The 11567-nt window shown below is 33.0% G+C and overlaps 2 protein-coding genes across 2 annotated transcripts; both read left to right on the forward strand.

Moving 5' to 3' along the window:
* The first annotated feature begins 2006 nt into the window (after positions 1–2006).
* Positions 2007–5463, forward strand: LOC105803219 (probable magnesium transporter NIPA9). The gene is made up of 9 exons (XM_012635297.2): positions 2007–2258; positions 2496–2594; positions 2748–2877; positions 3142–3230; positions 3961–4017; positions 4105–4163; positions 4333–4453; positions 4711–4859; positions 5021–5463. The coding sequence occupies exons 1-9, from the start codon at positions 2148–2150 to the stop codon at positions 5238–5240; spliced, it is 1035 nt and encodes a 344-aa protein (XP_012490751.1). The 5' UTR covers positions 2007–2147; the 3' UTR covers positions 5241–5463.
* A 2057-nt stretch (positions 5464–7520) lies between these two features.
* On the forward strand, positions 7521–10566 carry LOC105803137 (IQ domain-containing protein IQM1). Its single transcript, XM_012635193.2, has 8 exons — positions 7521–8138; positions 8237–8351; positions 8468–8533; positions 8718–8806; positions 8915–9002; positions 9104–9334; positions 9780–9881; positions 9970–10566. The coding sequence occupies exons 1-8, from the start codon at positions 7840–7842 to the stop codon at positions 10366–10368; spliced, it is 1389 nt and encodes a 462-aa protein (XP_012490647.1). The 5' UTR covers positions 7521–7839; the 3' UTR covers positions 10369–10566.
* The last annotated feature ends 1001 nt before the right edge of the window (positions 10567–11567 follow it).

Here is an 11567-nt window from a genome sequence, read left to right on the forward strand (position 1 = left end):
TTACCTGGAGAAGTATATGCAGTGCTTGAGAGCTGATTGCGGATGGGTTAGTATGGTGTGTTAGTAGTGGTGCCCGAATTAATATATGAAGTGAGCCTTGGTTACCTGGAAGGGAGAACAATAGAGTATTAATCCAAAAGGTTATGCCTACTTAGATGCATGTAAATCAATTAATTAAGGCCGCCACTAATATCTAGGACAATGAGTTGATCCACAAAATATTTGACGAAAGCACAGCAGAGCTTATGCTCTCCATTCCTATTTCTGGAGCTAATTCGGAGGACATGTTGGTATGGAAACATGAAGGTTCTGGGGAATATACAGTGAAAAGTGGATATCGGGTTCTATCTACAGAACTGTTATAGAAAAATACTTCCATATTTCCTAATGATGCTAACTATAAGGATTTTTACAAAGCTCTATGGAATATGCACACCCCAGCAAAGATTAAAATACACATATAGCGGGTTTTTAATAATCTATTGCCTCATTCTTATACTTTGGCGAGGCCTTTGTTAAATGTAGAAGTTGTCTGTCCTTTGTGCAAAGTAGATCCGGAGGATTCTAGTCATTTGATGTGGTCTTGTGGCACTCTTCAGTCTGTGTGGGCTTCGCTTCAGATCAAGATTCCGTCATTTGATGAACTGTCGTGTTGTAAGCATCGTTTTCTTCATACTTTTTCCACTGCAGATGATCAACAAAGACAAGTTATGGCAATCTCTTTATGGAGCCTATGGTTTAGAAGAAACAAACTTATTCATGAAGGGGTCAAACTTTCTTTTCAGGAACTGTTGGGATTTATTCGTGGTTATGTTCAAGATCTTAACCTAAATCAAGAGAGTCTTCGCCCTTCTCTTAGATCTATGGTAAAAGAGTTTTGGCAACCCCTTGACTGTGAAGTCATCAAACTAAATTTTGATGCGTCTTTTCAAAATGAATTTCGAATCGCTACGATAGCAGTTTTAACAAGAGACTGGGCAGGAGAATTAATAGGAACGTTCCGCGCTGAAAGGCCGGAGGCAACAGACTTGTGGTGTCTGGTCAGATGGAGTTCCTGATTCCGTGAAGACGATGGTGATGATGGATTGATTGGCTTGGAATCATAAATACCAGGGTTTTTCTTGACTCGGATTTGAAAATGGTGAAGACTCACCGCTCCTCCAATTATGGATTCAAAGCTTCGTTCTCTTCTCTTCCTAATCTCAAGATCTTTTTCAAAAGGAGAAGCGATACGTCCGTTGGCTGATATTGGGTTTTGAAATTAGCTGCAGTTTTTGATTCAGGGTGGTTTTTCTTATGTTGTTTTGGTTTTGATTGTTTTTTAGGTGTGTGTTGGCTTTTTAGTTTGGGCCTTTTAATTTATCTGTCTTTTCATTTTCTATTCTGACTATGTCTTTTCAGCTTTGCCCTGAGCCGTGTGATTATTAATATATCAGCCAGTTTTTCATGTAAAAAAAAAATCTATTCTTCAAACTTCTTTTTGGTTCACATTAGTCTAAAAAATTGACAACTTTTCTCAATTTGGCCTTTAAATTTAGATTTTCGTTAAGATATGGTGATATAATACTTTAAGATTGTTCCATATCATTAATTGAAATGTTTTCAAAAAAAGATTATAATTTTTTATGTTTTAATATCAAAGTGTCATGTCATCGTACTTTAATAAAACCTAAGTTTAGGGGCCAAATTGAAAAAATAACCAAGTTTGAAGAATAATGTAAACAAAAAAATTTATGAACTAAATTGAGAAAAGCTGACAAATTCAAGGGCTAAATTTTGTTATATCCTATTTAAATTTAGCGAAAATTGATTAAGAGTATTATCAATTAGACTTAAATTTATAAATCAAATAATTAAAGGGATTAAATTTTAAGCACAAGGACTTGGTTCAAATTTGAACCAAGATCCAATGTTATTGCAAGACACGTTTCTACAGCCACATGGGATTTGAGAACATGCGATGTAACGAGCAAACGACCGCCTTTGCCAATTAACCAACCCTTAATTATTAAATAGAAGGGGTTAACGTAAGGCAGCAACAAGCCTCTAGCCCACTGCCCTCACCCATAAATCCCTGTTTTTAGGTACAAAAAAGAGAGATTTTTTTAAGTTTTCAATAATAGAGATAGTAGCAAAGAAGAAGAAAAATGTGGGAATCGATCTGTTTAACATTGGCCGCTACCGCTGGTAATAACATAGGCAAAGTTCTACAAAAGAAGGGCACCGGTATTCTCCCTCCTCTCTCCTTCAAGTTCAAGGTATCATTCACCCTTTTTCTGGGTATCTTTTTGTTTTTTTTTTTTTGTTTTTTGTATATTCTGCAATGATTCATACAGCCATTAAACTTTTTTAAGCTACTGTAATATTGGGTTTGGTTTGAAACTTTTCAGTATGTGTGATTTTTGGGATATTGATCATAAAAGAAATTATCAATTTCAGCTTCAGATCAGGCCTTCGCTTGAAGTTCTGACTTGTTTGTACTTCTTTTTATGTAGGTGATAAGAGCATATGCTGTTAATAAATCATGGCTGGTTGGGTTTCTGATCGATATATCCGGTGCCTTGTTGATGCTGAGAGCTTTATCGTTGGCTCCGGTAAATTGATGTTAATGATATATAAGATTACTACTTTACTACTTAATGACCAATGCTTGGCTGCAGAGGGATTCAATTCTATATATGATGATTGATAGTGTTAAATGTTTGGTATATTCTTTTATCTTTGTGAATGACAAAAGTGTTGTTCAGGTATCTGTCATTCAACCAGTTTCTGGCTGTGGACTTGCCATTCTTTCAATCTTTTCACACTTCTATCTACAAGAAGTCATGAATGTTATTGACTGGTTGGGGATTACATTAGCTGGCATTGGCACCATAGGTAATCCCAGTTATCATATTCGATTACTCCCTATAGAATCAACCATGGCATGATAGTTCTCAATAATGTATTTATAATCTTCCCCATTGATATCTCCATATTACATTTTGGGTTTGAACTCTGTTAAATGCACCTTCTCCTGATGATTATGCTTACAGTTTCTTCGATAACCAGAATCATCCAGTTTAGCCTTATGATAGCGCAGTAGAAAACTATTGACCTATACATAGTAAATAGTAATAATCTCTTTTTTTGTTCATTTAGGAGTTGGTGCTGGTGGAGAGGAGCAAGTGGCTTCTTCAGTATCTATTTTACAGTTACCATGGTTGGCATTCTTTGTCGTAATCTTGTTTGTAGGTACCTTTTTCCCGTACTCTTATCTAATAGTGTTGCTTTTATATTAATATCACATATATATTTTTAAATTTCTGAAATATGTTGTAGGATTCACTGATCTATTTCATGATTAAATTCTTTTCTTGCGAACTTGAAACTATTAAGAAATTCGCAAATTCGAAGAAATTCTAAAAGCTTTGATGCATCATACCAAAAATGTTGTTCCTTTACAGGGAACTTTTAGAAGTTATCTGAAGGACAATTTCCACTCAATAATATCTACACCGTTGATCTAATAAAACAACGCAAGTACTAGATCTCAGTCTGTGTAGAACATAATTGGATCTTTAGTTTAATCATATTACACCAAGTGCTATTAACTTACTGCTGGTGCATCCCTCCTAGGTGCAAGATTTATTGAGTGGCATGATGATGGCTTTTATTGATGAATGAATTGTTTTGTAAATTTAGTATTGAAGCTGTTTTCTTGTGCTCCTTAAAATACTTGTAAATTATCAATTCCTGTTGGATTTTATATTTATTGAATATAAAATTTAGAAAATTTTGAGCTTCAGTCAAGCTGAATTATTTTAAAGAAACTAAAAGAACTGTTGTTGTTGTTTGTCATTGGAGTGCCCTACTCATGATATCTCCAATCATCCCTGTTTTCCTGTCTTTGTTCCTTTGATTATTTATTGTGGGCTAATCCATCCTGCATGCTTTCGTGCTCTGTATATGGTTATACAGGTACTCCTGAATGGGTGGCTTCGCATCTGCAAGCGTCAGCGGAGAGAGCAAGAGCTGGTAAACTCTTATGCTATATTTCATTGTTCCTTTGATTATCCCCCCTTTCTCGCTTTTGTGCACTTATTAACAATTGTTTTCATGTAGATGGAGTATGAGGTTGTTGAAGAGATCATATATGGCTTGGAATCAGGAATTTTGTTTGGGTAATCTTTTTTACCTTAACTACTTTTATTGGACATGTTATTGTTGCTCTTCATGGTTTATAATTGATCCCTGTAGCACTGCTATGTGCCTGCATGGCTGCATCAAGACTGATGGGGTTATTGTGGTTCTGGATGTTCATTTTAAATGTAGCTCCATTTTTCTTTTCAGAATGGCATCGGTGATATCAAAGATAGGATTTGTCTTCGTGCAGCAGGGCTTTTCCAAAATGTTGATTCCTCTATGTGTCTCAATCAGTATATGTTGTAGTGGTACTGGATTTTACTACCAGGTATTTCCGCTACTCAAAGTGGTTCATCAAGTTATCCAAGCATGTTGACACCTTTACCTTCTATTTAGCTGTGTCCATGCGTGTGATTAAGAAAATTCATGTTTAACATGGTCCACTTATGTTTTGATTTAGCGGAAGAAAGGTTCATTATCAGGAATTTATGTTTAACAGGGTCCGCTAATGTGTTACTTTGCCAACTATTGTTATATACTTGAGCCTCTAGATATGTAACATGATCTTTTACACCTTGTGAGCAGACTCGCGGCTTGAAGCATGGTAGAGCAATTGTGATATCCACTTGTGCTGCTGTGGCATCAATTGTGACTGGTGTACTGGCTGGTATGCTCGCATTGGGTGAACGGTTACCTTCAGCACCAGTTGCTCGTCTTTCTCTTCTGCTTGGATGGTATTTAGTGCTATTCTATTCTTTACACAATTTCTGTGTCGAACGTTCTCTCGTGTGGCTTGCCACTTGTATCGCATTTTTCTTGTTTGAAATAAAAAGAAAAAAGAAGTTTGGATGAGACTGCTGAAACAGCAATTTACCTGAAAATTTTCTGATTGCAGGTTATTTATCATGATGGGTGTGATCTTGCTTGTGAGCTCGACGAGACTGATGCGGCACCTTCCATGGCCATTGCAGAACTTAATACCAAGTGGAGCAGACCGGAATTTCAGTCTGAGGAAAACAGGGTCTCATCGAGTCAAGGATCCTAGCCCAGCTGCTGTTATCCCAGCAGCAACATTGCACCATCTGATACCAACACCGGCTAAGGAGAAGGCATAGGCAAAGGATGCAAAAGATCACTGCATAAGCAGACGAATATGACAATCTCCGATCAACTTTTGAGTCTTCAGTCTGGGTACTGTTTCCATTTCGGAGGGCATGAAATTTTTTAAGATCACTCTCCCACTGATCTGTTTGACATTATTGACATTATAACGTTTGAAAATTGTAAAATATTACCATTCTAAAATTACTATAATACAATATACTTAGTTTCTTGCAATTATTATTTTTAAACTTTTAAGGATAAACAACACCGGTCTTCGTTTTGGTTATTTAATTTAAAATTATAATTTGGTTACTGAAGTTTTGAAATTGTTTTTTTACCCAATTTTAAATTACATTTTTTAGCTGGTATAATAATATTTTTAATTTTTAATTTTTATATTCTTTTGTCAATTTGACCTTAATTATATAAAATGACAAAATTAAAATTCTTTTTAAAGAATTAGAAAATTCTAAAATAAAAATAAAAATAGATAAAGTGAAGGAAAATTTGTTTTTAACACTCCAAAATTTTCTCTTATTGGTCCTCTGTTTTTACTTTTTTTTTCTTTTGCTTTTTGCTTTAGCTTTTTGTTATAAGAAAAAGAATCAAAATTTAATTTGTTTTTATAATTTGGGTTTTGAAAAAAATTTAAATGAATTAAAAATCTAAATTGAGTCAAAAAGAAAAAAGTTGTGGTATATTTTGCACTTTTTTGCTAAAAAAATGGCATCAGAGTCGATTTTACAAGTCTTTGTAACATGAATTTTGGATGTTCTTCAATGGCATGAAATTTGACTTGAAGATGTTACTAATTTAATTTCGTGAAACATTAAGGAAATATGTAATGATTTAACATTTTGGTTTTGTTCTGTTTTTAATTTATTATAGGATTCTAGTGAACGATGATTTTTTTATTTTCTATACATATTAGTCCTTCAACAACAACATTTTATTTTTAAAAATAAATTTGGTTTTTTAATAATTTTATATAGAATTAGGGTCAAATTGATGAAAGTATAAAAGTAAAATACTAAAATTGTTATTATACCAACTAAAAGTGCCACTTAACAATTTGGGTGACTTTAAAAACAATTTTAAAATTTTTAGTAACCAAATTGCGACTTTTTTTCGTTAAATGGTCAAAAAGAAAACTTCGCATAATTTAATGACTAATAATATAGTTTACCTTAAACTTAAATTACTAGTGACAAAAATAAGTTTCATAGGTGTGTTCATGGCCGGACCTAAATATGATATTAACACATTTCATACTTACTCAAGCTTGAGTTGTCCAAAATATGAGCCTTAAAATTTTACCCAATCCCCCTTCATATTTGTAAATAGTTAACTCAATCTCATTTTAAGACTGCTCATATTATTATTTAAAAATATATTTATATTATTTTTAATTTAATGTTAATGATTTTATATATTTTTACTTAATAAAATTTTATATATGATCATCTTAACATTTGTTTAATGCTTACATTATACTATCATATACTATTATAGAGTTAATTTTCATGTTATAAACTACATAAAATATAAAATATTATAAACTAAAAAAGATTCGATTCAAATTTAAATATTTAAAATCGATCTATTTTTAAACTTTATTTTATCCAAACGTTTCTAAATTTGAACCCAACTTCAAGCTCATTCAACCAAAGATATTTTTATTGCGGATAAAAATGTTTTTTAAATTTAGTTTAAAATTAAATATTTAATATTATTATAAAAACAATTTTGAATAATAAAATATATATATGTTAAATAGGATATTATGAAATAAAAATATGTATTCAAATGATGTTTAAATTTGTTAATGTTAAGGATATTTTAGTAGAAATATAAAAATAATTTATTATAACTTATTATTAATATTTTAATATATGAAATATAAATTTTAAATATTTATAAGTAATTAATATTAATTATTTGTAAAATTAAAATTGAATGTATAATCTATATTTTAATTATTATAAAATATATTAATTATTAAATTAAATATATATAAAATAAAAATTGAATAGAAAAATAATTATATAAATAAGGGTTAAAAGATGTTATTTTGAAAAACAAAAATTGCTTTTGCTTTTTCACTTCTGAAAAATCAATAACATACAAACAACTCCACCTTTATTACAATCACAGGGACCCCCTTGTGTAATTTTACCATTATTATCTGCTTCCTGTATGTGTTGTTGTTTCTTCCTTCCTTTTAAAACATGTGTTGTTCCTCTTAACTGATGTTTCTTCATTCTTTCTAATCAACTTCTTTGAAGGTCACCTTAAACCTCACTTCCACTCGTTCAGTGGAAATCAGGTAAGGGTTAACTATCTTTATGCATGACTCGCCAACTTTGAATCGTTTTTAACATGGTGTCCTTTTCATAGTGTATTAAATTTTCCACGGTATAGCTTGAATTGTTCAACCTGCCACCCAATTGCCTATATATTAAGCTGTCTGTCTTCACCTACTTCAACAAGTTGAATTTACTTTGCAGTTGAGCTCAATAAGTCAGAAGAAAAAAAAGTTTTCTTTTTGGTTTTTGGACTGCTTTCTTTGTTGTAGGTGAGGTTCTTGATTTTTTTTCCTCTTTGAAATCAATGGGTATTTCCCTTTCTTTGCTTTTATCAACACGGGAGGAAATCCTTGAACACAAGGTTTTTGGTAGTTTTGATAATGGTGGTGATTCCCATGAAACAAAGCTTGAACAATCTATTAAACCAAATAGAATAGTTATACCAAAAAAACCCACCATAAAGCTCCCTGAACCAGTTGTATTTTCTTCTCCAAGGCCTGTAACTGAGCTTGATTCTGCTGCAACTAAGCTTCAAAAAGTCTACAAAGGGTATAGGACAAGAAGGAACCTTGCAGATTGTGCAGTTGTTGTTGAAGAGCTCTGGTTTGTCTCCATATAATCTCAATTTTGCTGTTCCTTTTTTCAGTGTTTTCGATTTCGAGTTATTTGTTTTGGTTCTTACATTCACTTAACATTTGCAGGTGGAAGACCTTAGATTCTGCAGCACTAAGAAGGTGTTCTATTTCGTTCTATGAGATTGAGAAACAAGAAACTGTGATATCAAAGTGGTCAAGGGCTAAAACAAGGGCTGCCAAGGTACTTTTCTAAGCTGTTTCCAGTCCTTAAAATACATTACTTAGCACTTTTTTCCCCCAATGGTTCTTAACATTTTGCTTGAAGGCTGACAAGAACATCCTTTTTTGAATTTGTAGTTAGGAAAGGGTTTGTCTAAGGATGAAAAAGCTCAAAAACTAGCACTTCAACATTGGCTTGAAGCTGTAAGTCCATACCATCCTTCTTGATTACTCCAAAATTGGCTTTTCCATTGAGTCCCCTTTTTTGTGTTTATAGCAAACTCTGCTAAGATATGGTATCATTAGAACTCACATGGACCAGATCTGGATGTTATGTTATTTTCTTAGATTTATGAGTAACTGTTTTTTTTCTTTTATCTTGCTGCAGATTGATCCGCGCCATCGTTATGGACACAATTTACACTTCTACTATGATGTCTGGTCTGCAAGCAAGAGCTCACAACCTTTCTTCTACTGGTAATGTACTTTCGTAAAACTAAACTCCGAAGTTACATAAGTGAAGGCTACTCTTTTTCACCCTTATGTTCTGATATTTGAAATTCATTTTCTATCATGGAACTCAAGGTTGGATATCGGTGATGGCAAAGAACTAAGCCTTAAGAAGTGTCAAAGAACTAGTCTACAACAGCAATGCATTAATTATCTTGGACCAGTGAGTCTTATTTAGTTCTATCCCATTTGAAATGCTCCAATTCTGTTTAAAGTTGTTTTTTGTGTATGTTTTTAATCATATCTGTTTTTTCTTGCTTGCAGAAAGAGAGGGAAGCATTCGAAGTGATTGTAGATAGTGGAAAGCTTGTTTACAAGCAATCCGGATTACTTGTTAACACCATTGATGATTCCAAGTGGATTTTTGTACTTAGCACATCAAAATCCTTGTATGTTGGGCAGAAGAAAAAAGGTGTTTTTCAGCACTCAAGTTTCCTTTCCGGTGGGGCTACGACAGCAGCCGGAAGATTGGTGGTTTCTCAAGGAGTTCTTGAGGTAAATATTGTGCACACTGCAATTCCAAATACCTTGCACCAGATTTTTTTCCCTTGAGACTTTGTTTCGTTAGAAATTTATACGAGGAAAAGTAATCAACATGAGATCAACTCATATGCACAAGAGACACTATTTTAATGAAGTTTGGGCCTGGTTGCTTACATCCATGAATGAGAGATGAAAATCCACTATAAACGTAGAGATTATAAAGATCTCCAAAAACTTTATAAACAAATATTAAACCTGAGCCTCGAAACAAAACCAATTTTTATGCTCTCTAGTGTTCAAACGCATGGAATACACCAGGTGTTCTGCCGAACTTTTTCTCGTATCCCTACAAAGCCTATTACTTGGTCTCCAAGAAACTTATTCTTCAGATATTACCTAATACAATATTTGGATCAATATCTAATGTATGATGCTAAATGCTTATCTTCCTTTCCAGGCTATTTGGCCTTACAGTGGTCATTACCTCCCAACTGAAGATAATTTCAAGGAATTCATTATTTTCCTTGAGGAACAGAATGTAGATTTGACCAATGTAAAGGTAATAATCTAACATTATTTTCTCCAAGTTTGCATGTGTTTAGCTTAAATAGTCATTTAGGCTTATTGGTTCCTCATTTCTTATGCAGAGATGTGCAGTAGATGATGACTACACCGCATGCAAAGTTGCTGTTGATGAATCCAAGCATGGGGAGATCAAAGATCCAACGGCAACAGTGAGTCTACAAAGTAGCATAGGCAACAGTGCTGCCAATGTGGAAGAACCAGCATTCAATATGGCGAACCGTTTGTCTTGCAAGTGGTCAAGTGGTGTTGGCCCTCGAATTGGTTGTGTTAAAGACTACCCCAAAGAGCTGCAATTTCAGGCATTGGAACAAGTCAACCTATCTCCAAGGATTGAACATGGTCGCTTCGGAAACTGTGGTCCGATACCTTCACCAAGACCGAGCCCCAAAATCCGTGTCTCACCAAGGCTTGCATACATGGGACTCCCTAGCCCAAGGGTGTCTGTTATGGCTGCCAATTGAAAACTTAGTGAGCATTCACCAAATGGTAGGAGGGACAAAAGTTGAGTTGAGCACTTCTTATGCTCACAATTTTGGAATAAAAGTGTATATAACAGATAGTAAAAAAATGTAAAATAGGTAGAAGGGAAGGGATCTAACCGAACATTCTTTGTTCTTTGATTTGTTTTATGCATTTAGGCGCAGTAACCCCATTTGTCCTGGGACGTTCCATTTGTTGGCTTATAATTTTTAGGCCAAAGGTGTCTAAAGCTCTAAAAAAATCCATTCTAAATTGAATTCTTGAAGGTCAAAATTTTAATAAATTAAGTCATTTAATCCTTAAAGTTAAAAGGTTAACTATTAAAGAGTAACATAGCTATTTTGAGGTTGTTTTAGTAATGTAACATGTTAAAATTGTGTAATGTGTCGAAATATGATATTTTATATTTAAAATTATTAAAGATCATAAAAATACAAAAATTAAAATATATTTATTAAAATATATAAAAGTACAAAAAGTTATACACAATTATTATAGATGACAAAAGTTATATAAATTATTAAAATTCAAAAAGCATTTAAAATTATTAAAAGTACAAAATATAAAAATTATGAAAAATATTTAAAAATATTATAAAAATATCGAAAAGTTTAAATTTTATAAAAATTAAAAATATATAAATTACAAAAAATAAAAATTGTAAAAATTATAAAATAAAATAAAAATTACAAAATGTTAAAATAGGGTTCAACATACACTATTAGACTAAGACTTAGACCAACAAATGGTACGCCACCCTGGCGGATTCTATTCTTCTTGTTTTCGAAGTATCAACAAATGGGCACAGTCCAATGGCGGACACCATCCGATATTAGAGACTCGCATATGACGGGCACGAGGCACAACTACTCTGCATGTACGCTACCTTTGCAGATTACCCCTTTATGACTATTTATCATACTATTTACACTTCATACAACGTTCACATTTTGTTTAACACAATATACACTCTCTTATCTTTATACTTCCTTCCTTATATTAGCTTTTGATCCTAGTTCTGAAGAACCATTATTCTTGTATCTTTATACCTCTCATTAGAGCCATTAAACCAATCATAACCTCCATATATCCATGATTCCTCATTGTATTTCGAACAAATGAGTTTCCCCACAGTCGGGTATTCACCAATCACGGTTTGCACTAGAGTGTCATATCGTAG

The sequence above is a fragment of the Gossypium raimondii genome, chromosome 7 (genome assembly GCF_025698545.1).
Source record: "Gossypium raimondii isolate GPD5lz chromosome 7, ASM2569854v1, whole genome shotgun sequence".
Lineage (NCBI taxonomy): Eukaryota > Viridiplantae > Streptophyta > Magnoliopsida > Malvales > Malvaceae > Gossypium > Gossypium raimondii.

Excerpts from the sequence above, each read along its gene's own strand:
- LOC105803219 (XM_012635297.2), top strand. The coding sequence starts at position 2,148 with ATGTGGGAATCGATCTGTTTAACATTGGCCGCTACCGCTGGTAATAAC. Across the intron at positions 2,878-3,141 it reads AGCTGGCATTGGCACCATAG|GAGTTGGTGCTGGTGGAGAG; the intron begins GTAATCCCAGTT and ends TTGTTCATTTAG. Across the intron at positions 3,231-3,960 it reads TCTTTGTCGTAATCTTGTTT|GTACTCCTGAATGGGTGGCT; the intron begins GTAGGTACCTTT and ends ATGGTTATACAG.
- LOC105803137 (XM_012635193.2), top strand. The coding sequence starts at position 7,840 with ATGGGTATTTCCCTTTCTTTGCTTTTATCAACACGGGAGGAAATCCTT. Across the intron at positions 8,139-8,236 it reads GTTGTTGTTGAAGAGCTCTG|GTGGAAGACCTTAGATTCTG; the intron begins GTTTGTCTCCAT and ends TAACATTTGCAG. Across the intron at positions 9,003-9,103 it reads GCATTAATTATCTTGGACCA|AAAGAGAGGGAAGCATTCGA; the intron begins GTGAGTCTTATT and ends TCTTGCTTGCAG.